The sequence below is a fragment of the Amphiprion ocellaris genome, chromosome 10 (assembly GCF_022539595.1).
Source record: "Amphiprion ocellaris isolate individual 3 ecotype Okinawa chromosome 10, ASM2253959v1, whole genome shotgun sequence".
Classification (NCBI taxonomy): domain Eukaryota; kingdom Metazoa; phylum Chordata; class Actinopteri; family Pomacentridae; genus Amphiprion; species Amphiprion ocellaris.
The window spans coordinates 16093478-16120509 of NC_072775.1; the positions used below are offsets into that span (position 1 = coordinate 16093478).

General features: G+C 40.0%; 1 protein-coding gene across 2 annotated transcripts in view; it reads right to left on the reverse strand.

The window, feature by feature from the left end:
- gpc5c (glypican 5c) overlaps window positions 1-27032 on the reverse strand; it is a 103566-nt gene that overhangs the window by 20708 nt on the left and 55826 nt on the right. For both annotated transcript variants that reach the window (XM_035951141.2, XM_023276519.3), the window contains 2 exons: window positions 16536-16656; window positions 309-450 (listed from right to left, as the gene is read on the reverse strand). In XM_035951141.2, coding sequence (XP_035807034.2) covers window positions 309-450; window positions 16536-16656 — 263 coding nt within the window. The remainder of the gene's footprint in view (window positions 1-308; window positions 451-16535; window positions 16657-27032) is intronic.

The window sequence follows — 27032 nt, forward strand, 5'->3', positions numbered from 1 at the left end:
GAGTGACTTTGTGGCAGTAAAACAATTCGAGGCCTGTGCAGCTCAAGAGAGGAGAGAGAGAGGATAATGCCTTGTCAGAGGCAGGTCTATCCTTGGCATGTATACACATATACATGCTTCCTTCCAGCTGATGGAAGGTAGAGCAAAAACAGTGATGCTGTAAATCTTTTTGTAGGCAATGACATAATAAGAGTGATAAAAGGAGCGAGGGTTTTTTGTGCCAGTTGGCAAAGGGAAAAGCAGTCGATAATGAAGATGTGGGCATATGTGAGAGTTTATGCAAGTCAAAGTGGGCATGTGTCACTTACAGTTCTTTTCTTGACCGTCTCCTGAGGACTGACAGCCATCTTCATCATCACAGTCTGTAGTGCTGCCCTCCTCTGTTTCCCCACTGCCCAGCTCATCCCAAGCCTCCATCTGCCCCAGTTTTGGGAACTTCTCCTGGGTCTCCTACAAAAACACAGGAACATGAGGTACATTACACACTGAAGCATGTACAGGATAATATTACTGTCTTTCTGTCATATTTACCTATACCTGAACGGCATTCAGCCATTAAAGAAGCAATGATTAGATGGATTGTAAATTTTAAAAAATAGATAACTGCCTGTTAGCTAAGCAAAAGTAATCATTAAGCCCTCTTTTAGTCCCATTTACAACACTTTTTCAATAGTCTGCATGTGACTCACTCATAAAACTGGATTTCCTCTATCTGAAATGTGAAACATTAACACAAGTATATTTACATGACAAGGTTTTGACACTGCAACAGCGTGTCACACCAGCAAGGGGTACAGTGTGTTTTGTTTACATATGACTACTTTTGCCCCGATATATCAAGCCCTGTAAATGTCAGCAAGGGCCCAGCCGATGATACATAGCGTCCTGGGGAAACAGAAGTGCAATGTGGGTGTTGTACAACAGAGTGAGCCCTGGGTGGTAGGATGATGCGTTGCAATTAATTAAAACCACATTTAACAGGGTTTTTAAGCAATGAGAATGATTACAGAAACCAAAAAGAAGAAGAAAAAATCTCAACAAAACCTTTAGTAACTATTTTAATGTTGAATACAGAAAACAAATAAACTACATAGCAACACTAGTCATCTTTGTGGTGCGTCTTTGTTTATTTATTGCCATAAGAACAGGAATGGTAAACATCTTATTGATTTTCTCCTGAGTTCCTCTCAGTGCTAGTTCTCTGTTGAACATTCAGTCAAATAATGCACTGTGAAATTTGCACCATAATGCATCAGAACAATTTCGTACAGTATACAATTTTGTTAGACCACATATTGTAATTTTAAATAGATCAAGGACTATTTGCTTGACACCTGCTGTCACAGCTTCCTTTATTGTAAGATTACTTTACCGACAGGAGGAAAACAATAAAACTAATAACCTTCACTTAAACTTCACTGTTGAATCTAACTAAAATCAACAATTTGACTTACAGAAAATATACAGTCACTGTATGACTGCAGGCCTGCATGAAGATTTTTTCAGCGTGGGGCCTGAAACACGACTATTTATGATGCCCTTCCATGCTAGCATGAAGCCAACTAATTGGACCACCCGCTGGCCCTTCCTGCTGTCCAGCATCATCAAGGTGGTCTTTGTTCCTTCACACTATGCCTGACAAGGAGCTCTCCTGACACAACAAGAGAATTATCTTTTGGAGTATGAGGGTAAGAGAGAAGCATGGAAGTCAGGATTGTGGAATGTGTGGTGCTGTAGAGACACACACAGTTTGCCCATTGTCACTAGCCTTTAGGTTACATGTGCATACACGTGCAAACACACAATTAAACATTCATGAGAAAACTGACAAGATCAGTCCTGGGACACAGCTGACCTTCATGTGGAGGGAACAACCAGTAAAGACATGTTGAGAGGTGAATAGGAGGAATGGGGGTGGGACTTGAGGTGTTGAGGGATGACAACTATCCTTGCCACTGACACCTCACCATTGACTCACTCCCACACCTGACAGCAAAGGAGACTTTCAAGTACTTGTCTCCTACACCTTCAATGTGCCAAAAGAAACATTTCATGAAAACAGACCATCGTTGTGATCATAATGCCAAGCGAAAGTACAATTCTGAAGCAACGGCAATATTTGACAGCCATGTAAGCAGCTCAGTGAGGCATTACTTATGTGCAGCATAACCTCAGCATGCTAACATGCCTGCACTGATCATTTTAACACGCTGATGTTTAGCAGGTATAATGTTTACCTTGTTCACAGTTCAGTGCCTTATCATGCAAATGCTTGCTAATTAGCAATATAAACACAGAGTGCAGCTAAGATTCATGGGAATGCTGCTAGTTTTGCAGGTATTTGGACATAAACCGAAAGACTAAACAAAATACAATTTTGACTTAATAATAGCACTACATGAAAAATCACACAGCAGGCACAAAAGTCATGAGGATACATTGTCTTGAAACCTCAAATATCTGTATGAAATGTCACTGAAATCCATCCAACAGACATTTCACACAAAACCAAAAATATCAACCCCTTGGTCGCGCAAGAGGAAAAGTCAGGGGAACGGTGAAATATTAAAAATCTATCTTCTAGGAATCCAGAATATTTATAAAAAAGGTCGTAGCGATTCATTCGGTCGCAGATGAGATATTTCAGACAAGACCTTCCTCACGATCAGATATAAAAAAGCAGACACTCAGTTAGTCAAGGCCTTAAACTGACAAGTAGAAAAATTGGGACAAATAACAAGGGACCCAGACAGGACTTAGCAAACGTTGATGTAAAAATGTTTGATTGTCTGCAGTAATTCTGCTGCAGCTCAGCTGTTGTCAGAGCCAGTAAAAGAGCAGTTATGAACATATTAGTATTCTTTCTGTTTTTCTTACCAGAGTGGTGATTACAGCTGTCTGAAAGGAAGAGCGGATAAGGAAACATAAAATGATCTTGACACAAGCGGGTACTTCTGACATTGTAGCTTATTACATCTGTCATGTCACCCATTATATCCGATGTGAAATCACATCTACTCACTCCAGCCTGAGTGAGTGAAATGAGTGCTCCAGTGCCACTGTACAGCTATAGCTCAAAGCTGGGCTTCATGAAACTCGAGTGGGCCCTGAAGTACAAGCAGGTAAAACAGATCACTTACCCTCACAGCCAAAATGAAAACCACTGACAATAGTGAGGTGTCTCAGTTTTCACAGATGGACAGTAAGGTACAAGACAATCACTTAGAAAAAAACGTGAACAATACTACATGCTGCTTACAGTTGTGCACTTTATGGTTATTAGTTGGGTCACATTACAACCTGCTGACAGACTCTTTGTGTGTCCTGTACTGGTTTTGCTTGCTATGAGGTTGCAATATGATATTCTGTGTTATAAAAAAGAAGAGCCTCTAGTTAGATGGCTCATGGTTTATGAGAGACACACTACAATTTCTATTTTCTGCCTCAGCTGTATAGCTATTCCAGCCAATGCGTGCAATACTGGTAATTCTCAATAGACTTAAGAGAAAAAAAGCTCCACTGCATGAATCCAAATACTTCTGCATAAGCCTGCAGGGGCATGATAAGTGGTAATGAAAGATAGACAGCAAAAAAGAAACAACTTTCCTCAAGTCCAGACAGCAACAATGATAACACAATTAACCTTTTTTATGTAAAGCAACTAAATAAATTCAGTGCGCATTCCAAGAGTTTGCAAGCAAATGCTCTGCTGAACAGCAGAATGTACTGAACCATCACCACACAGATAACCAGTTGGGTATTAAGCTAATAACTATGATGTTCAGGGGATGTTTAACACAATGCAGCTTGGCCCAGCTGTCCTTAAAGCATGGTAATTAGAGAAGGAATCAATTAAAGCGCCGTTGCAGTGGAAACCACGGTCAGTATAATTGCTGGCTGGCTGCTGTCCAGTGCAGTTTGTTGGGTTGTTTTGATTGCATTAGGATTTCCAGACTGTTAGAGTTTTTAGATATGTCTTTCTCTTCAAATTTGCAGTTTTACTAATTTGAAAAGTAATATACATTGAACTTAACTATGGTATTCCAACAACATAGCAGAGAAGCAAACTTCTAATTTGTCCTTGAAGCTAAAGCGATATACAATTTTTCAGTATGTCTTCTTAAAGACTGTTGAATGCATAATATGCAGTGAATAGCCTCTCTCTCCCTATCTGCTCTCTGTTGGAAAATGACTGCTGCTCTGGGTTTCAATGAACCTCTTAAGTAGTTTCTCAAACAGGCTTTTTAAAAAACTTTTCCGTCTCCTTCAGAATAGAGGCTGTCATACCAGGAGAGAAATCTTTTCAAATACAAAGAGCACACAGTATGAAAAACACATTTTCAAGCATAAAACTCCAGACCTATAGATGAACACTCAGTTCAACAATATGGAGGATGGTGGATTTACAGTATGTCATTTATGAGTCAGACGTAAAATTCAAACATTTTCAATAATTCCGTCAGGTAAAGATAATTATTTGAGTGCCATGTATACCATAGTACAATAAAAAATATATATCCATATTACCCAATAACAACATGAGGTTTGTATCAAGAGAATGTATGTGATGTAAAACGGCAACAATCAGTTTCACAGGAAGAGTACACAAGTAGTGACAAAGTGAAAAGACAGAAAAAAATAAACGGAAGGAGCCAAAGTCTAAGTGAGAATTTAAATAACTATTACTTCTTATATAGAGTTCAGACAGGTGTTTGTAGTTGTGCAAGTTGATGAGGGGGTTGAGAGCAGAGGGCTTGAAAAAACAAGATGCCAGCCTTTACCTTTAAGGCCTGCCTTGAAATTACCCTGGCATCCAAAGACAAATCGGGTATTCCCAAAAGGCTTTGAATAAAATCCCAAATCATGAAATATCTTCTAGTTCTCCTCTCACTGTGCCAACTAATTCTCCTCTCTCCTTCTTTTCAAACGCATTCTTTAGTCAGAGGATGACGGGGCAGGTTTGAGAGCATCAAGGGCTGAATTCCTGCATGTATTTGACTGCATCCCAGTCACGCTAAAATCTGTACTGCCAGGAGTAACCAATCACCTTCTGAAGGAGTCTGAAAGAAGGACAGGACTGGAAGTGTGTGTGTGTGTGTGTGTGCGTGCGTGCGTGCGTGCGTGCGTGCGTGCGTGCGTGCGTGCGTGCGTGCGTGCGTGTGTGCGTGCGTGCCGACTAATCGGCAGGCCACTATAGATACGTGTTCCAGTTTTATGTGGAAATAGAAATCTTATGAAATGTAAAAATGTGAAATGCGGTCAGGGATTGGATATGAATCCTGCAACTGATGAAGGAGTTGTGTAAGTGTATGTGTCTGTGCACAAGTCTCCGCATGTGTAATATGTGGGATATTGTTGTCAAAATAGTGAACCAGGATCATAAGTCATAACCTTTGCATGCCCACATCTAGACATGTGCTCTTTTTCTTCACTAACAATTTGAAACAGTATTACCTCATTGAGGGCGACGGTGGTAAAACTGAATATGTGGACACAGAAAAAGAGAAGGAAAGGAAACCCTGGAGGATACTGAAGGAAAATGTGACAGCAGTAATCTCCAGCAGTCTGGACAAGTCCTCTCAACTTTTATATTCAAATTCTCTCCAATCTGTTTCATACAGTTAAGGTTCATAATGCTTTTGTGTAAAAATAAACAGCTGAGAGACAAAAGCAGCATGTGTTCATGTATGTGTGCGTATGAATATGTCACAGGCTGCAGAGGAAATGGCTGCAATTCTCTCTATATCTCCGGCTGCCTGAAAAAGAAAAGGCAGGCACAAGAGAAAAAAAAGAATATTTTTATAGTTTCAGTGTGAACAGACAGAAATGGAGCATTCTAGGAAGAGTTCCACGCTGCAAACAAAACTAACTACAGATAGCTCCACTGCTCAAACATCCTGCTGATTCTGGAAGAGATACAATGTACTGCTTGTGTAGATTTATGGCATATGTTGTGGTCAACCAACCTACAGAAAGTTCCTAATTACCATACAGGCTTTGACCAGCAGATTAAGAAAGTTCTAGACTGGACAGCAATAACAACTGTTAAGAGTTTGGACAAAACCAAAAGCCTGCATCGCAATCCATAATGCAGAAAACAAAAATGATTCAAAAGTAGATTTAAAATCAAATGTGGAACAATGAACTGAGCCAAGCATTTTTCTGCTGCTATCCTTTTCCATGGTTAAAAATGTAGCCAATAGAAACCATTTATCCAAAGCTGACAGCAACATACTTTGCCTTGTTGAGCTTTTTATTTTACATCCATATTTCACTACAGACGACAAAAAGATGAAGTTGGATCTCATAGATATGCATCTAATGGACCAATGACCACCATCTCACACTAAAACATGAATAGTTAGACAACCTATTAGCTCAGACAACAAATCTATTAATATAAAGCATCCACTGACACATTCTACTCTTTAATGTTTTGTAGTAACAAAGTTGTGTACTTTTAAAAGCATTTCTAAAAACTGCTAATTGCTTTTGTATCTCAAGTATTTTATTCCTGTACAGCTCAAATCAGCACAAAGCACAAATAAAAGTCACATTATTAAAACATCATAATATACCATATAAGAATGGAAAAACCCAAAGAGCTAAATCAGCAGCTGTAGAAGAGAAGATGCTGTTGGTTTGAGTGTGGCCGCTGGAGGTCAGAGCTCCACGACCAGAGAGGAGACACACCCAGCTCACATTTTCTAAATGCCACTGCATGTTCTAATACTTCACTTCATGGATGCATGTTCACCAACTGACTGTCAAGGCTTTCGAGAGGTGCAGTTAAACCTGGGCCAAGGCAGTTACAGAAAATGCACAACAATGCAAAAAAAAAAAAAAAAAAAGTAAGTGCTGTCATTATGGGACTAACTAAGATTAGCATTAGTTTTCAACTCCCTTAATTACAGCCTCAATGTACCACCCAACAAGCACACTAAGTGACCCAAATCAAACACGCCCATGATGACAGAACGTGCATGCTGACTGAGTCTGGTTCAAAGGCTAAAATGCTCGTGGTGGACCTCCCCAGCTGTGGCTCCTATATTCACCCATGAACTTCTACCTTTAAAGAGATGTGTGACTTTTCTGCTGCTTTTGATAATCCTTGTTGTGATTACAAAGTGCTCTTTCAACTCGGTGTTTGAACATCGTGAGGATCACAGTGTGACAGTGTGGATCAATGAACTGGTTATATTGTGAATATAAGCACCATTTTTCCAGTACTTTTTCCATCATTGCATTCATTTTGTGACAACATGCATCTCTGTTCATGTAGATGATAACTATTTTCCTGATAAGACAATAATAACATGCATTTAGATCTGCATAAGTGCACAGTCACAGCTGATTGGCAACAATGGTTTTATGATAAACAGCTAAATCCAGTTTAAATGAAAAAGGAGGAGAGTCAAATTTTAAAGTTTTTTTAAGTTTAACAACTTAATCATTTCCATGTTATAGCCTCTTAAACTAATCATATGTCTAAAGCACTGATAAAGTTTGTCACAAAGTGCTACATTGTTTAGAATAAACGCAACCAGTGTTCATCAAATTTTGATTGCAACTGCAAAAAAATTTTTGACACTAATTATTAAAGGAATGTATTGAATACTAAAACATTTATCTTGTCTTTCCTGAATTCAGAAAATGTTTGCTTCTACATTTCAGGTATCCTGAGTCAAATGTAGCCACATGGCGATGTCAGTTCTTCTTCAGAAAATGGCTTAACTTAAACAAATAAAAACTATGAAATCAGTATAAAATACAAAAACAGAAACTGCTTGTGCTTTTAAAAATAAACATGTTTATTTCTAAAATGTCTGAGTAATGCTGTGAACATTTTCAAACAATAGCTGACCCACACACCCCTCGACTACAAGTTAGCACAAGCTGATTGTGTTACTTACCGCTGGTGACACTTTATTGACCATGACCTCATGTAACCCCTGTGACTCAATCACAACAACACACTGTGGTGTTGTGTTGTCACACCACGCTCCTATCAGGCACTGACTGAAGCAGATTGTGTGTATGTAATGTATGTGTGCGTCCATAAACTTTGACTTCTGTCAGGCAAAAAATGGAGATGTTGCTGAAAAATGTATGACAGTTTAAGTGACATCAGCATTTTTCCAGGAGCATGTCCCAACAGCTACCTAGCTGATGAAAAGTTGTTGTAAGAGATGTGAGGGTCAAAAAACAGTGAAGGCTGCCCCTGTGCTGGTGTGAAGTAGAAGCATTTCAGACATCAAATTGTGCTTCAGAAGTACTTAGATGGCAGCAGCACAAAAGGTCTGAAAAGCTGCTTTGATAAGGTATCATGTCAGGTCATTCACCATGAATTTCCATTATTATGGTAGCAATCAGCCCACATACTGGACGCATCAATGCAGCTGCTGCAGTGCATCTAACCTTAAAAGTTACATATGGTTAAATCCATTTTTAGTGTTTTGTAGTAAACTTCAGAATGCAAAATAGATTCTGTTAAAATATAAAGACGTTTACTTCCGCAAAACTAAATCTTTGCAAGTTAGTAAGAATGTTACTGTGCAGCTGTACTCGAGCTGAGGAATCAACAGTTGCAAAACTCAAAATCTGCATAATCCTACCCCCTCACTGCCTGCTTATGAGGGGAAAAATTCAGGATAAAGCAGGATTGGAGACGGTCCAATTGGTTCATATATTTTCTAATGTTTCTGCTAACCCACCCACGGCCAAAGCACACCAAATGTTCTGGTGTTTGCTGCAAGAGTGAACGCATAGTCTTAAGGTTCCCCCAGCATCTCATCGAGTGGATTACTTTTATTATTGATGGTAATGTCACCACAACGGCCAGAAAATCTTAAGTGTCAGCATATTGCGTGGTTAATGTGGTCAAAATCACCCAACTACCTTTGATAGTATGCCCACAAATCAGAGCTATGTTGAAAACTGTAATGCTGAGCAACATTCAGAGATGGCGGAAACTTTAAGACCAATTGAAAACCTAGCAGCATTGTTTGGGTTACTATGTTGGTATGTAGCCTATATTGTGCCTTAGTGAAGCCTAAAACAGCCATGTCAGTCCTTTACATCTCCTCACTTCTCTCCCACTCTCTGCGCTCACATATATTGCTGAATTCCCAATAAAGCTGTCCTCTGTCATATAATTTTGTTTCTGTTATCAGGACGAATATGAAATAGTGACTGAAACGAAGCCATCAGTAGTCACTCCACAGCCATTTTCAAGCTGCTGCTCTGCACCATTAAAATGCTGATTGTACTACAACATTTTAAAATCTCACCACAAACATGCAGTAATATAACAGTTGTGCTGTGAATTCATCAACATGCGTATGTAAAAGAAAACACAAAAAAGTTAGAAGCGATGATACCATCATTCAGGTCTATACTGGCTGCTGACCAGTCAAGTGTTTTGCTACGTGTCAATCACAGATGCTTAGAGAGTCTTCCTCCTGAAGGGGATGTGGACAGCAGCAGCTCAACTACATTCAAAGCTACAGACACTGAAAAAGCCCATTTTGAACAGGGCTCAAACCAAAGGTTATGCAGTTAACATAAAACAAACCATCTTTGCATTATTTTGAGCTGAAAAATTGGAAGACGGCTTCTGGGAACATGTGAGACTTACATTTAGTTGCTGAAGAAGTGCATAATATAGGACTCTTAATATCACAAACATCACTGACATAAAGACACAAGGTAGGCACGTACCTTATCTTTGAAAACTTACATTATTTATCCATTCCTCCATCTGCTTCCTGATATTCCAAGACTGGTCTTTGCATTTACCATTTTCTTTAATTAATATACGTGCATTTATCATGTGTAAATCTTGTTTAAGAACTGAACTGAACTGAGCTGAATTAAATCAAAATGATTGGAACTGAGATTAGATTACAAAATCATTACATTTGCATAACCCATCATCCCAAAAGGCAAAATTCCACAGAAACTATAACCTTGTCTTCCTTCCATAATATTTACAAAGCAGGGGAAGCCAAAGGCAAGCATAATCCCACTTGTAGATAATCTTTAGAACATGATGTTGAAACATGTTTTTACAAATGCACACCATATCAGATAGAATAAGATTGAAAGGGAATTTTCAAAACTATGTGCCAAACACAGAAACAGGTCAGATATTTTCTCTATATGACAAGAATCGGTGTCTTCACGGGAACTGAAACCCTAGAAGAGAGCAAATAAGACCCGATGTAGAAAAACAGTCACAGTTCACTGGAATTTTATGAGCTTTGCATCTAATTATGGTGGTAAAAAATGTTATGCTTAAATTACAGCCTGGGTTCATGAAGTTTGGTTGCCAAGCTAGCAGAGAGCCCTGGGCTGTGAGACTTGTTGCTGTATCGTTGCCACAGCAGCAGCAAAGAGAAGCAGAGCTCCTGTGAAGACCAACTCCATCATCTTCTTCAAGTGGAAAGAATCTGTCCCCTCCCTGTGACGGGCTGCCAGCTCAGCCCAAGCACTTTCTTCATCCCTGGACTCCACTAACTCTTTAAAGCTCAAACCTTTCAGACTGCTGCAGGCATTGCTTAAACATAAAAGAGGCATAAACTATGAAGGCATATTAAAGTCACAAAACCAACTCTGGGTTTTATCTAAATCTATATGCTTTTTAAAAGACATTTCATCATTTTTGCAGCCTTCTAAAAAGCATGCACAACCTGCCCTTACTAACAAAAGCCCACAGTAACTGAGTCTGTGCGGTAGCTGATAGGGCCATGGATAGACCGTGTCCACTAAAGGGATCTGCTGAGCGTGTGTTTTACAAAAGTGTGGCTTCTCTGATGTGGAACCTGGCCGGGGCACTGGCCAAACCAGACAGCAATGCAGTAGTCGGTCTCATCGATCACACATAGAACTGGCCTTTGTACTGGAGTTTTATGCCGGAGACTTTCCAAGTCTCCATTCAACACAAGTTTCCTCCCTTTTAATGGCACTGTGTGTGTATGTGCATAGGTGTGAGTCTGTGTGTCTAAGAGACTGATAAAGACAGAAATAAAGCGTGAGAATGAGCCTCTGGATGTTTTTCCCCATGCCTGCATGCTGCCACTGACTTTGCATTAACCAAAGTGCAAATTGACAAACTGACAAATGATCTGGATTTGATACTCGCATGGAAACAGACAGACCATTATAAAAAAGATCCCCACCCAAAAACAGCTGGACTGGTGGCTACGAGTCAAAAATCCACTTTGAAACATTTATTATCCACATTAGCAATATTTACAGGCAGTGGGAAAGAGAGGGAGAAAGAGGACAGTCAGAGGAGACACACAGGGGAGGACCATAACTTGGCCTACTCACTTAATGAACCATTTTATTAGAGGCCAAGACATTAGGCTTGTCCTGTGTATGTTCGAATGTTATTTCTAGATTTTATGTAGTTGATTCAACATGGAAATGTTGATGCGGACGTACAAATGTGTATGTCTCTTCCATCATGCAAACATGTCTGCCATAGGTTGTATATTTATATGAATCATACATTTGCGCTGTGTGTACCGTATGTGCATACAAACCCACACACACACACACTCATTTTGAGTGCTTAAACAAAAGACTGCCAAGAGTAGCAGAGGGGTCAGAGTCTAACATATCAGCAGCTGTTTTCCAATCCCCTCAGTGTCACAGTGCTCTGAGTCTAACTGCTCTTCAGTAGGTAAAAATATCCCCGTTTCAACCTCACTAATCCCAGAAATTGAGGTTATTTAAATTTGGAAAAGCTCAGATTAAAGATTCATCGAAATACCTGCAGTACCCTTTAGGCCAAAAACAAGAACTGCATGTAGCTTAAAATCAGTCTACTATTTATATTTTTAGAGCTATTTTAAAATTTCACTGAAAATAACAAACCAAACTAGCTCCAAAGATAAAAGAAGACAAACATGCAGACAAGCCTAATCGTACTTCTAACACTGACACATTATTCAAATCTTAACCCTAAATAGTCCTTTTAAAAATGAGGACACAGAAGTATGAACTGTATGAATGTCTGAAACTCAAATAGTTTTTGCAAAGATGAAAAGAAAAGATACACACACAAAGACTTAAAATGAACAAAAAGTAATGTTCTATATGCATTCATTGCATTCATAGTCCATTAGACTAGAGGTAGGACCAGCACATGCATGGTTTAACAATTTTATTGTCTTTGTTTCTATCTAAGACAAGATTTTAGGTCTCACCTTGTGTCTGCCAGAAATTTATGCGGTTTATTAACAACAGATCAGATATTTAAAGGAATGTACTTATTTATTTAAATATGTAGTCAGTAATAGTCTAGTGGCTCTTTCAACAAATAACCATAATATCTCAACAGGGGCTTGCAGGTGTTCCAAATCAATTCCAGGCATTATTGCTGTTACCTCAATGGCTGCTGAGTGCAAATGTTTTCAACAGACAGATGCATTGTGTATTTATACAAATGTTCAGTGCTCCAAGGCCCCCTGAACTACTCACTGTGTACAAAGCATCTAATTTCGCACCTGCAACACTGAGGGATAGGACCTTGGTGGCTTAAAACAATGATTTTCCACCTTTCTGAGTATTTTAAAAACAAACAAGCTTTTTTCTTGTTCGCTAAGCCAAAAACACGGCATCTAAATCTACAAATGTATTCATAATGAAATGAAAAAATATTTATAAAATAGAAAAATAACAATATTATTCATGACATTAGCATCAAAGTAAGAATTATTACATCTTAACTCAATGTTAGGGAATGTTAGTCAAACAGTTTTGCATAACATTGGCGTTTTTCTAAGTTTGCATGGATTTTTATTACAAAATGTCTTCTCTCAAATATTAGTTTTTGGTTTTAGACTATCATTTTACCAGTAACATTTAATTTCATGACACATTTTAATATAATGACCCTTTTCAAGGTGGACTGCAACTCCAGCCATCGCCTTTATGGTTTTTGCAGATGACGTGGTTCTGTTGGCTTCATCAGGCCGTAACTTTCAACACACGTTGGGATGGTTTTCAGCCAAGTGTGAAGTGGTCGGGATGAGAGTCAGCACCTCCAAGCCTGACGTCATGGTTCTCTGCCGGAAACCGGTGGATTGCTCCCTCTGGGTTGGGGGTGAGGTGCTGCCATAAGTGAAGGAGTTAATAGATCTGAAGCCTGACATGGACCTATGGATTGGTGCAGTGACAGCAGTAATGCAGAGTACCGAACTGTCAAGGCGAAGAGGGATCTAAGCTTGAGAGGAAACTCATGATTTACCAGTTGTTCCACGCTCCAACCCTCACCTATAGCCATGAGCTCTTGGTAGTGACCAAAAGAATGACATTGTGGATACAAGCAGGTGAAATGTGATTCCTCCATAGGGTGCCTGGGCTCAGCTTTAGAGATAGGGTGACGAGCTCTGATGCCTTGTGGGCGCATTCCTTTGGAGGTTTTCTGGGCACGTCCAACTGGGAGGAGTCCCCAGGGAACTTGCTGGAGGGACTGCATATGTCATGTGGCCTGGGAACGCCTTGGGATCCCCCAGAAGGAGCTGGAAAATGTTACTGGGGACAGGGACGTCTGAAACGCCCTGCTAAGCCTGCTGCCGCCGCAACCAGACTCTGGGCAGGCAGAAGGATATCGATCGATGAATGAACTTTTCATGACAGTAGTGCTGTCACTGCATTCCAGCCAATCACAGACTGTCCTGGCTGAAGTAAACAAGCTCAATAACTGGGAAAATTATCAAGCAAAAATTTAAAAAATAAAATAAAATAGAAATTCACTTGTGGAGTGCAGACCTCAACCTGGGCCAATGCACTATCGTAGAATTTTGTAAAAAGTCATTCACATCTGCCCCAAAATTTGACAGACTCTTCCTTTGCCCTTGTTTTATCTTTCCACCAAATGTCATGAAAATTGGCTGAGCAGCTTTTTTTGAAATCCTGCTGACAGAAAACAGCCCGGACCTTCAATGCTCCACCTGCTTGGCGACGAAAAAAATGACCTACCAACAAAACTGTCAAAGTAACTAAATCTGTAAACTACTTGCTGCTGCCCAGCTGTCAATAACCAAAGGACAGATCAAGAAGACAGAGAGTCAGACAGTTTTAAACTAAAAACTGGAGAGTTACTGTGTCTAAATCAGGTAGCTATTGTTGAGCATGCTAGCTCAAGAGGAAGGAAGAGGTACCTCACTTACCTACAGAGAATCGGTGCTCACAATTTGTGGAGCTCATGCCAGCAATTCTTGAATAATGCATTCAGCTTAGTCAACGCCTCACTGTGGAGACAAATTTAAACTGTGCTGCTTTATATCTATAATGCAGTCCCTCCTGATTGGTGAAATTAACTTTACAGCCTAAAAGGCAACAAGGGTGTCCAGTAAAATTTGTAATTTGGAAAAGGATCCAGATGGGCTTGCCAGAATCAATCTGCAAATAAACTTATTTAATGAACTGACTCCCCCACCTGGAAGATTTTTATACAATTGCCCTGTGTACAAACATCTGTTGGTGGCTCTGATGCAAGGAGGAGCTGGGGACAAGTGAAATTTTGTTTGCACAAAAACTAGACATCAGGACAAGTGAGTTATATGAAGGCATGCTAATAAAGATGTGATTTTGTTACATTTTAATCACGTTGAAGTGGAAAATTCCCAAATCAGTGAGACAAATAATAATAGCAACTACAGTGACCTGAATGGTAAATCAGTGAATGAGTTGAGCGTTATAAGATATATGAAACTTGAATAGCTATGACCACTAAAGGTACACTTCCTGATTTTGTTAGTGCCAAACAGCCATCTGCACATTGGTTGGAGGAAATTTGGGAATTTGAGAGTGCTATAACAAAATTAGAGAGCATGACTTTAAGCCTGTCATAGGCCTTTTGAGCATGAAATAGTATTAGTCAACTCAGGCTGTTGGCAGAGGATCTAATTCTATGCAAACCCACTTTGATCTATATGAATCTGTCTGGAGAGTGACCAGATTTCGCAGCAGTCATAGGTGAATGTCAAACGTTAAATGCTTAATTTCAGAAAGAAACTACTTTTTAAGCCGACATTTTGGTATGCTTGATGCTTAACAGTCTAATATATACGTATTGCACCTCTGTAAACTGTAAACGCGAGTGCGAGCACGTGATAAAACCGTATTCCTGCACTTGGAAAACCTTGCACATTATGCTGGTTTAACACTCTGTGATCCTTTACGCTTATCTGGCACAAACATAAAGCTCAGCCAAGCTCTGCCACCTGGTCTAGATTCAAGGTAGGCTTTTCAACCCTGTAAATGTCAACAGGACACCCGCTCAACTCCGCATAGTTTCCATGACAACAAGGCACTTGACAGCCACCATGCACAATGGGATGCTGCGGTCTGACAGAAATGATCCTGAGCTGTCAGTGGCAAGGCAGGTTGACAGACTGGCTAGAAAATATATGGGAGATACAAGATAGAGGTGAACAGTGCAGGGGAAGAAATTTATGCATGAAAAATAAAGAAGGAGATGGTGGTAAGAGGATCTGGGCAGATAAGGATAAAACGTTGTGGCGATATGATGATACAGTCAAATAAGAGCGAAGCAGAAATGTGTCAACATGGAGGAATAAAAAGAAATGAGAAAATGACAAAGTTTCTTTGATGTACTAGCAACAGCAAATCAAATAGGAACAGAAAGGGTAAAAACAGATGAAAGAATGGGAAGGATATAGATAGAAAGTCAGAGATGGCTGTTGTAGTATCTGTGGGCATAATTTTCAGGGCAACAAAAGGGCAGGCAGGCAGAGGGGAACCAAATCCTGATCCGTTTGTCTCCTCAAATGGCCTCTAGGGACTGTCTGAAATGGCCCTTTTCTTCTTGGTCCTTTTCAGCCCTAAACTCCATCTACATGACAAACAGTGCCACTTTGAAGCTGCTTGTGTCATCTATGCCTATCTGTCACTCATTCCTGACCTTTTGCTCCCGCCTCTCATCTTTCTTTTTTTTCTCCTTTTCCAACAGTAATTCACTTTTTTGTCACTGTCTCCCTTTCGCCCACTATCTTTTTCATTTATCTTTGATATCTGCCTCTGTGCTCAAAAAAAGCCCTTACATCAAAAGAGAATACAAGGACATTTCAGTAGTTCTTTTGGCTTAGCATTACATTGTTTGCAGAGTTCTAATAAGAAGAAAGGGAATCAATTAAAACTTTGGTGTAGGTGGATATAATTGTTTATAAGCAACATCTGTGTTAACTCTTGAGGTCAGAATACTCTGAATTAATACTGCTATTAATTTTAAACAACAACAATTAGTCTAAACAGTAATGTTATGTTTTCATGTTTAGATAAGTACATTTATTGCAGTGACCATACTGACACTCAGTGGTGTCTCAGATTTTTGTGTAACACATGGAAGAACAACCAATGATTCCATGGCACTCTTAGGACGTTCACTGCGTTTAAATGCTAAACAGACAGACAATCAGTATTGTGTACAATACGTATTTATGTGTGCAGAAGTAATTAGTTATGAGAGATGTCCTCATGCCAAGTAAAGGTCATCCTACCTGGTTGAAGTGCTCCAACCTCTCTTTGACCTCAGCCACTGCAGGGTCCACACTGCGAACTTTGACTTCCGGGTTTTGCCTCTGGGCATGGAGACCATTTCCTACAACTCTGCCTGTGTAGCTGTGAAAAAAAAGAAAGAGGAAATCACATTAGCTGCTTGACAGAACACGAGCCATAGTCTGATGTGATCCTCTTTAGTCTGCTTGTTAACATGTTGTGCTGTATTGTTGATGTGTTATTTTGGTGTCAAACACTGTGTAAAAACGAATGACCACAACTGAAATACACCTTGGATGTTACTGAGTTATAGTGAGTTAATAAGCTGGTGTAGTTTGCTTTTCTGTCAAACTACACTATAAACCAAACAGAGATGCACTGTGCATTATGTGCAGCAGTCCAACAATTTCTGTATTTCAAAGTCTGCCCACTGTACCAGAGCATCTCTTCAACATAAACTGAAAACCATTAGAGCTTCATCTGTCAAAGACAAAACACAGTGTTACATGGAAAATATTACATGGTCCATTATGCAATCTCTTTTGAGTCAGCATTCAATCAAATGTTGTCAAAATTGCTTAATGTTGCTTTTATGTTCTTCGGCGACTGAAAAGATTTTCAGTGAAATTATGACAGAGCGCAGCCTTGTAAAAATGAGATTGAAAGAAAGGGCGAACTGGACCCTTTAATCTCCTGCATGCTCCACGGGCCTGAAGCTTGGCAGGAATTACAGCTCTTGATTTGGTCTGAGCTGTTGCTGAGCTGATGTCAGGAAGGCTAACCTTTCCAGCAGAAAACCTGAATAACAGACAAATAGTAGACACACAAAAAAAAGTTGTTTTGGCTGTAGAATCATCACACATCAAAACACAGTTAGGCAAGCAGAATGAATTAATTTAACATTTTATAGTTTTAATGGTGAAATGTTTGGACCATGGACAGGATTACATTACTGCAGATTGACTTTTAATGCTGCGCCGTACATATCGTTTCTCCACAGTCATTACACTGTTATCCAAATTAATTTGAGAATTATATATTGATGCTAATCTTCCATGTGTGGGAGATTTAACAGCAGTGGAGAGGAATGACATGTACTGGCATTAAATCAATGGGTGCTTCCACATGCAGCGCAGGGCTGATAAAGTCATTATTGATGGTTTAAGCGAGTGTGTTTATATGGACGCGTTTATGGGTACGTGTGTGCGTTGTGGTCGTGCATGCACACACTCGTATGTATTCATGTGGATATGAGTGGAGGCAATCATAAAAGTGCTGAACCTGACAATCTCTGGCTTGTGATCTAAGCAAAGTCTCGATAAGGTCTGTGCTCCCTCATCTTGCTGAAACAGCGCTTTACAGATCAGGCCCATAAAAATGCAAAAATTTCTCGCCTTACTCTGTGACGCTGCACATTAACTTCACACCCTGTTGTCTTTGCATTTCCTCTTCCTCCTTCAATTGCTTGTTTCACTTTAGTGTATTTGCAAAGTGGAGTCCCCGTGTTTCCCCTCCCGACACGGACACACACACACACACACACAATCAACTGTCTGCTTTGACGTCAACTGAGGCTCTTAATTGCTGCCAGCTCTGAATCTTCTCAACATGGAAACAATCGATAGCTTTTAGGCTTTCAACTCCCCCCCCTCTGACATAAATGATTAATTGAAGAATCAAACAGCTCCCTAAGCAGTGGTTGAAAGTAGGAGGGGGGGGCTGTGTGTGAGGGAGTGTAAGCGTGTCTGTCTCCAGAGTTGGCTTGTGATAACAGTGTTGGCTCGGAAATGAGCTCATCAGATTGGATGCTAATGAAAGGGAAGTGTCATGGTGAGTCTGGCAGCATGCTAGGCCTGGAACATTTCATTGCAGGGTATGTTTGATCGTACATAGGGGATGTGACAACTGACACAGCAGGACATCCCAGAGGTGATTACCTGATAGACAGACAATTAATGCTGCTAATTTTTGGATAGATCTCCAGCACACATCAGATGTTATGATAGGTATCCTGCCAATGGCGATAGTGTACTGCTTCTTAATAATTTAGCTTTAATGCTACATCTAAATGAACTGAAGCGTGAACCTACAGCAGAAGACAGTACAAGAAAAATACGGCAGCACCCAAATGATAGCTCTTTCTGTAATTGAATAATAACTTTCTGTAATCAACAGATTGTGCTCTCCTCTGGTGGTCTCAAATGTTCAACCTCAATAAACATTATAAATGACTACCTACACATGTATGGCGTCTGACTCATGACTCTCTGACTCTCTTCAGTGGAACTGACTCATTCCCCTGTGAATGCACAATTGATGCACTCTCCTAAAGGCAGCTTTGTCAGTTTTCGTCTTTCCTCTCTGCCTGAAGCACAGACTAGAAGTGACCTCCACTCCCTGATGCTGACCCCAAAATCAACTGCCTTGATCTTTTGAAGGCCTGCAGGATGCTTGTGGGTTTGGAGGCAGAAAACAAAGATTAAATATTCATTCACAAGGTGTACAGGGAAATAACAGAAACAATGTGGGCATCTTGAGTGTACTTCTGTGTTTATGATATCAATAAAGTTAAGGCTACAGAATGAATAGCATTTCAATGGTGTACATTTTCATAGGGCAACTGCCAGTGTATGGGGTGTATAGTACACTGGCCTCAGGAAAAGTAGATTCTGCTTTGTCTTTCATCTGTGCTCAGTTCCTGACAGATTACCAATGTCTAGCTGGCATGTTTAATGAGTCCACAACACTCACTCGGGACTCAATTAGTTAGCTTTCTGTATATATAGTATGTGTGTCTCTCTCTTTAACTACAGGCAAGGGTCATCTTTGCATCTCCTCATGCATATTTTTTTCTACTGAAATTGAGAGCACACTGGATTCCTACGGCTGGAAATATTTCCATTTGAAATGCATACACAGCAAATAACTAAAAAGAGGACTTTAGCTTGAACTCTCCCTGCAGTTAAACATACAGCATTATCATTACTGGAGACTTACAAGATAGAGCAAAAATACTATGCGACAAACATAAGGCAGTTAGGCCTGTTTGATTAATTAATTGTATCAATACTGTTGTAAGAAATATTTGTCTGGATCCAAACTGCTAAGATTAAACACTAATCAGTGGAGCAAGTAACATTGGTCATCTCATGACAGTGCAATGTTCGGCTGGTTTACTTTGACAAATGCAATCACCTGATTATTGTTCCATACAAAGCAGGATAATGCACCTGTCATTTCATAAAAGTTGCTCAGATAAGGTTTGAGGAAGGCAAGCTGTTGACTGAGCCTCCAAACTTCCCAGATTCCATTCTGATCAATGAGAAATATGTGACGGAACAAGCCCGATGCAACTTACAGGACGCAGACAATCCATTGCCAACGTCCCGATGCCAGAAACCACAGGACAACCCCAGAGATCTCATGTCCATGCCCTGATGGTTCAGAGCTATTTTAGAGGGACAAGCAGGACCTACACAATATTCAGCAGATGGTTTCACCGCTGATCTGTGTTTATCTGCCAGGGGAAGAAACAAACGCACATCATCTCTGAGATGACTGAAGGCAGTCTTGTTGATATTTTGGCCTAGTTTAAAAATTCACTGAAGGTTTAACAAGCACACCAAGGTTACGTGGGGTGCTCGGGGCTCGACATTTTTCACAAGGAATTCAAAATTACAAACAGTTTATCTGTTCATTTCCTGCAGTAATTACAGTCAATAATCATCTTGTACAAGCTCCACAGCAGAGCCCTTCTTGATACGCTCCTCGAGTTTATTACATCAGTGCCCTCATGCAGTGTATCAATAGGGTCATATCAGTGAATAACAAATATAGACACTCATCAACAACATAGGTCTTAATGGAGCTTTGAAAATATAGCATGCTGTACTGACACAGGAATCAACATTATTAGGTCTCTGTTTGACGGAGCAAACAGACAGATGGGAACTGTAAGTTCGACAGCAATCTGAAAATGTGCAATCACATCCCTACTGTGCAATAATTTCTACAAATAGTCAATTGTAACATAGACAATTCTCTTGTTTTCCGCATAAGTGAATGCTCACATGAAGGCAAAGTTTGACAATATGTAAGGAGAAGCAATACAAGAGCATTGGTGTATGTCTGTCACCAAGGTGTTACTAGAATTAAAAGACGTTTAAACATAAAATGGACCACCTGTGCAAGGCACTTAGCTACTACCACTACTACTGACTGAAGACATGAGACATGATGAATTATCTATCATCACTCTTCTATCAAACTTCTACCAGTACAAACTGCTAACTCTTTAACAAACCAAGTAGTACTAATTGATGTCTGCAAAAATTAAGCATGAAACATCCTTGGATTTGCATCACTGGTGCTCACATTCCTGCATGTTAATTGATTTGGATAAATGATTCCTGTGAAACAAACATCAGGCTGAATCATAGCAAAGTGAAGAGGGGGAAGTATTGGTGATTAATAACTGAGAGGAGATGAGGCTGTTTTCATATGAGTGAGTGTGTGTATTTTTGTAGCTGTGGGTGGTACCATTTCAGCTGAGGGGGGTGCTGGATTAGAGCTAGTGGTACTGTTGTCAGCAAATTGTTGGTGCATCACGATTCATAAAGCTTCTCCCCAACCTCCGGGCTATTGAGGGAATCAGCGTTAAACGTGTTGATTTACTTACAGTGAAGACCTATGATTACTGCATAATAGATAATGTCAGCAGTTTCTTTTTAGGATGTCACCACTGAGGCTGGATATTTTTGTGGCATCATTGGCAAAATATTATAGTTTCTGCTGTAATATTTTTGATGATTTACATTCAAGTAGTTTCCCATCTAAGTAATGTCAACAGTACACTTTTTGTGTTTGTTTTTCCAATGTGGAAATTACCACACACACACACACACAAAAGAGACTGTACAATTTTAAGGACTCTTGATCGACAAGAATGTCCAGAGACAACAAGTTGAGGACATAAAATTCTTTCTGTGCAGCTTTTTTTTTTCCAATGCACACATTCCTTTAATAAGTGACTAGCACTGCATAAGACAAACACTTCAAGTGTGAATACTGCTGCTGTACTCTAGTAGAAAACAACTGCCAAAGAGCAGATCCTCCTTGAGGTCTGCTAAGCTTACTTTAGAAACATGGACACCATTGACCAATCCATAGTAAATGGAAAATTGGGTTTTCATTTACTCCAAATGTGATATACAAAATGTTTTAGTATGAAAATTTAATTAGTCCATATTAAGATTATGTAATTTAGTAACCACACTGATAGATTCCTGTATTTTTCAGACATATGTAAGAACATTTTTATTGTCCAGTGTTAATTTAGCAGTTTTGTTTAAGTCGCATACCTAACAATAAATTACATGTTATATATACTGCCCACCAAAGCTTTATAAAATCTGAAAATAGGTGGTGAAGAACCTGAAGTCACAAGTAAAGTCACTTGTAAGAGCGAGGGAGGGGTTGAGCAGTAGATGTTTGCAGCCAGCTAACTTTACGAGCAGGACTTGGACATGTTGAAATACTCTGAACGGGAGGTTTTGTTCTGAAAGGCCAGACTGTTCTCACACGCTGTGAGCTTAGCAGCCATTCACTGTACAACAAACACTAAGCACATGAACAGACAACAGGTTGAAAGCCACTTTGCAAACATTTAATCAACATGATATATGAGCTCATGCCGTCCTTCGGGCTGTAAACACAAACATGTTCAAACACATACATATGTTCTGCAAGCCTATGTCCTGCAATGCCATGTGGACATGTAAACACACAGCACACTTAGACCTGTGACAAGCCTTCAAAAACAAAATTTGTTCCCAGTGATAAACACAGCAAAAATAAATATTTCAAACGTCAAGCAATATGAAAAATTTAAGCACTGGCAAAACCTTTGTTTGTTCTTGTAGAAAATGTCCAAATTCCCAGCAGTATGTAGTACGCTGTAGCTCAAGACGACTTTATTAGTGGGAAATACTCAGATCATAAAATGTGCGAGGAGAAACAGCAAGCAAATCAGGAGAGGTCATCCGCAGGGCAGGCAAGCTCTAACAGTGTGCTTTTCATTCTATGCTCTACTTCTCTCATCCTCCCCTGCACCCCCACCTATTATTTTGTGTTCTTAAATGATCTCTTCAAGTCCACCAAGAGTTTTCAGTTCAAGTCATCTTTCTTTTCCCCCTTGGTTCCCCTGCCCATTACCACAAACTCCATTAAATCCTGCTTTCTCTCTTTGTTCTGCTTGCTGCCTTTTGTAACCCAGCTGGTAACCACATGAACATGCTGAATGCCACCAGTAGCTGCAGTTACTTGGAAGTCTCAGCGGTACCTGAGCACAAAGTCTTGGCTTAATTTTACTCAAGCTCTATTCCTAACAACTCTGTGTTTTTCCCTCTGTATCTGTCTTCTCTTATCTTTTGACCTCACCTCTTCCTTGTTCCAGCTGGCAGCTTGGGGATTTGAAAATGAAACAGCTCCATGCTCAGCCTTGTCCCAGTGAGACTCAGACCTAATGGACGTTCAGAAACACTATGACACTATGGATAATAAGGCTGACTTTGAGAAAAGTTTTCCCAAGTTACACTACTAGAAAAACTCAAAAAAGAGGGGGGGAAAGCAGCTTAAACTTACTGTAACTGTGTAGTTTCATTAAAGATCTGATTTTTTGGTTTCCACTGCGGAAAGCACAACTTTGGACTGTAGTTCCAAGCAACAGACTTCAAATTATTTGTCCAAATTTTGTGAAGCTCCCAGTTAATCTCCTTCAGAGCCGAGTTAAGGGAGCTGTGTGATTTTGTAGACCTGGCCAGTAGCCCAGGGGCCTTCTGTCATGCTTTTTGCAGCCTGGCAAGCTTCTGTATGGAGTGATGACTCAGAGATGTAGGCAGAGTCAGGCAGGGTTAGGAATATAAAGAGTCGCACAGGTATAGCAGTCATGTTGCCAACTACAAATAAGACCAACACAGTTCGTTGCAGAAAAGAGCAAGAATGTTTCTTGTGTTTTGAAATTAGTTGGAAATCATTTTGATGATTACACATTCACTGGCTTCTCAGGAAGCGACTGCATGACTAATCATGAGATGGTGAGAGACTCTGAACTCTTTTAACTTGTTTTTCCCACACAATAATTTATCTTTAGTTCATCAAACTGTGTCCTACATTGGAAAACAAATGTAAAAAACTGTCTTGAACTTTCAGTATATTACCTGGATCAGTTGTTCTCAACCTTTTTGACTTGTGGCCCCTGAAACCAAACATCTATCAGCCAGTTTGACCGGTCTGTGACCCGTCTGTTGCAAATAAGATTACAAATATCAGCAGATTGGCTTAGCTTGGTATAAATACTCATCATGATCCCTATGTAGCACAAAATAAGTCACACCCAAACAGAATCAGGGAGAAAATGGGCTTCTTTAAGATGTAATTAGAAGTCCACTTTAGTTTTACAGGAATATAATATTTAAGAGGCAAGCTTGACACAGACAAAAAAAAATGTTAAGATGGCTACTGTCTGTATATTTGGTAACTACGTGATGGGTCAGTCCACAGGCTGTTTTAACTCCAGTTACACCAACTCCAGGGTTGTGTCATTTCAGCCGGGATGAAACATTTTTGTCCATGACACTTGCATTAATGAATCTTTAACGTCTTTGTCTCGGACTTTACCTGAGGCATGGCACCTGTGCTGAGCTTACGGTATATCTGTCTTTGTGGCGCTTTGGGCCAGTGAAATATGGCTGTTTATGGCTGTGTGGTTGGGTTGGAATTACACACCACTATGCTGGTCTTAACTGCTTTGCCACTTCTTAAGAGGTCCCTGGGTGATTCTACCAGGACCAGGCTGCTTTATTGAGTGGTTGCGCTCTTACAGCTATATGACTGAAGGTCCTATGGCTCATATTACTCACGGCCATTGCGCAGTAAAAGCATGTCCTCTACAGTGCAATAAAAGGTGTTACCGCACATATGAATGCCCCCCTTCATACTGTTTGTTCACTATATCCTTTTTAATTCAAATACACATGGATGGATTTTATTGGGTCAAGTCACGCCAGTATCTCGTCTTTCATTTCAGATTTCCTTTCATTTGTAACATGTACTCTCCTTTACAGCAACCAGACTTCCATGCGATGAAATAAAGTAGCCTGAATGTTTGTTTGTCTCCATCTTTGTTTGTGTAATCAGCCTGTTGCTTGGTAGCTGCTGACTGGATGTGTCTTATCTGATTGTTGTCTGGATGAAGATGAAAGCTGACCTCAGTCCCCTCTGGTCCAGTAGACCACAGTCTTGTGGGGATGTGGCCCAGTGCTAATAGCAGGCTGGAATGCTCTTTAGAATTGGGATTTCCAAGATGCTCAGTTTTGAATGAAAAAAAAATGAAAAGAAAAATTGAAAAAGCTGAATTTCTAGTGGGAGTTTTGAGTGTGTACTGATGAGCAAGACTACAAGTATACTTCCTGAACACAACAAACCTAAAATGTGAAATTTAAAGTGTGGAACTGGTTCTTCTTTGTAGCGGCACACAAGCCCAGCTGTGGGCTTTCTCGGCAAATACTATCTTTTGGAATCGGCTAAAGTTTAGCCCTGTCCTGATAAGCTCTCCAGGCCACTGTGACCTGAACCAACCCAGAGAATAGTTAGAGAGCTGGAAAAGACACCAAGCCACAGGGACAGCAGAGAGATTTAGGACAGAAAAACAAAGATGAGACAATGATGTATGACTGGGCATCGTGATTCATTTAGAATGTGCATATATCTACTGGTAATCACATACTGTCATTATTACATACTGTGATTACCTCAGACCCAGGAGGTGTTTGATACCATTATGGCCATTCTACCCATCTATTTCTATTTCCATCTGCAGGCTAGTGAGACAATATCTAGTTTGGCTCATCATTAGCCTATTACTAGCCTACACACAGCCAAGCATGTTTCATTTCAATGCTACTCCAGGCTAATGAACGTGTATCGATTTATCTAACGATCACAGCCACTGCAAAGAGCTGAATTAATTTGGTTTAAGTGACTTGCTCTTGGCAACAAACTGCTTTTGCTTTTTTTTTTTCCACACATTCCCGCACACACTCTGTCTCTCCCACTCCACTGGCTGTGTAAGCACATCCTGACATTAGCAAATCACAAGTGGCAGCACAGTGTAATGTATACTCTCTTAGTCTGTACGTGAAGCGATCAGGTACAACATGCACTCTATAGACTTGACTTTGGCTCCAAATACTGACATGAAAGGGTACGCTACTTTCTCCTGCAAAAAAACAAAAACAAAATACAAATAAATGTAATTGGACTACATGTGTAACACCTTCTGACTTGGTTACTGGTCTGACAAAATATGCGTCCACACTGCACCCGTGTGGCCAGATCTATGTACTGAAAGCATACAGTAACTATCGGTTGAAACATCAGGACATCAGATCAGAGTCTGATTATGACAGTATTGTCAGGTGAAAAACAGCATCAGAGCATAAGTCTTACAGACACACCTTTCGATCTATAGTTTTGTGTTTCTCCAACTCAAAGTAGTTGAAAATCCAGGCTTTACAGAGTCTGCATCAATTTCTAAACCATTCAGTTTCATTCATTTTAATGCATTTCCCCTCAACTTAAATAAGTTCACTTCACGTGTCTGTTTGTGAAATGGTCTATAATTTTATCATTCTTCTAATTATTAAAATGGTTAAATTAGTCTGTCAAAAAGTTGCATGGCTTTACAATTGATAGTTTTTTTTGAAAAGGAAGCAAAGCCAAACTTGCCTATTTAAGCTTTCATACAGTAAAAACTAATGTTCTACCGAAATGATAAAATGTCTGCTGAAATTAAAAACTGTTCACATCTACGACAGAGGAATTAGGTCATGTACTCTTGTTTAAGAGTCCATCAGAATGTCCATCATTTGGCAGTGTGTTTCTCAAATAAGCACAAGAGCCGCTACCTATGTTCCCTTGGTACAACTCCAAATTTATGACTCCACATAGTTCAACAAATTATAAAATACAGAATGTCCATTTGTCATGTCTGTTTCTGGTGCTGGAGACAGACAAATAGAAACACACAGTATGGCTATAGTATTTGAGGCTTTAATAGTCTCTGGTGGCAATTACAAAGATTACAACTATAATTGGCTCGTGGTTTGCTTTGAGGACATTCCCAGGCCTCACTGTCCCGACTGTGTCTGTCACTGGGTGTAACTGCTCCCCACCTCAATGTGTCGCCTGCCTCCATGCACAAGCAGACATATTGCAGGCTGAGTCAACAGACCACACAGACTTCTGGGAAAGCACTATGAAGCTCCATCAGATTGAAGGAACAAGAATGTCATGTCCGTCATGCCCACACACGAAAAGTCGCATGCAGACGGGCATCATTTCCTGAAAAAGACAATCATTTGTCTCTTTGTGGATATAACCCCCACAACACACTAACTAACATGCACTTTCCTCTGTATTTCTCACAAACATGCACACGT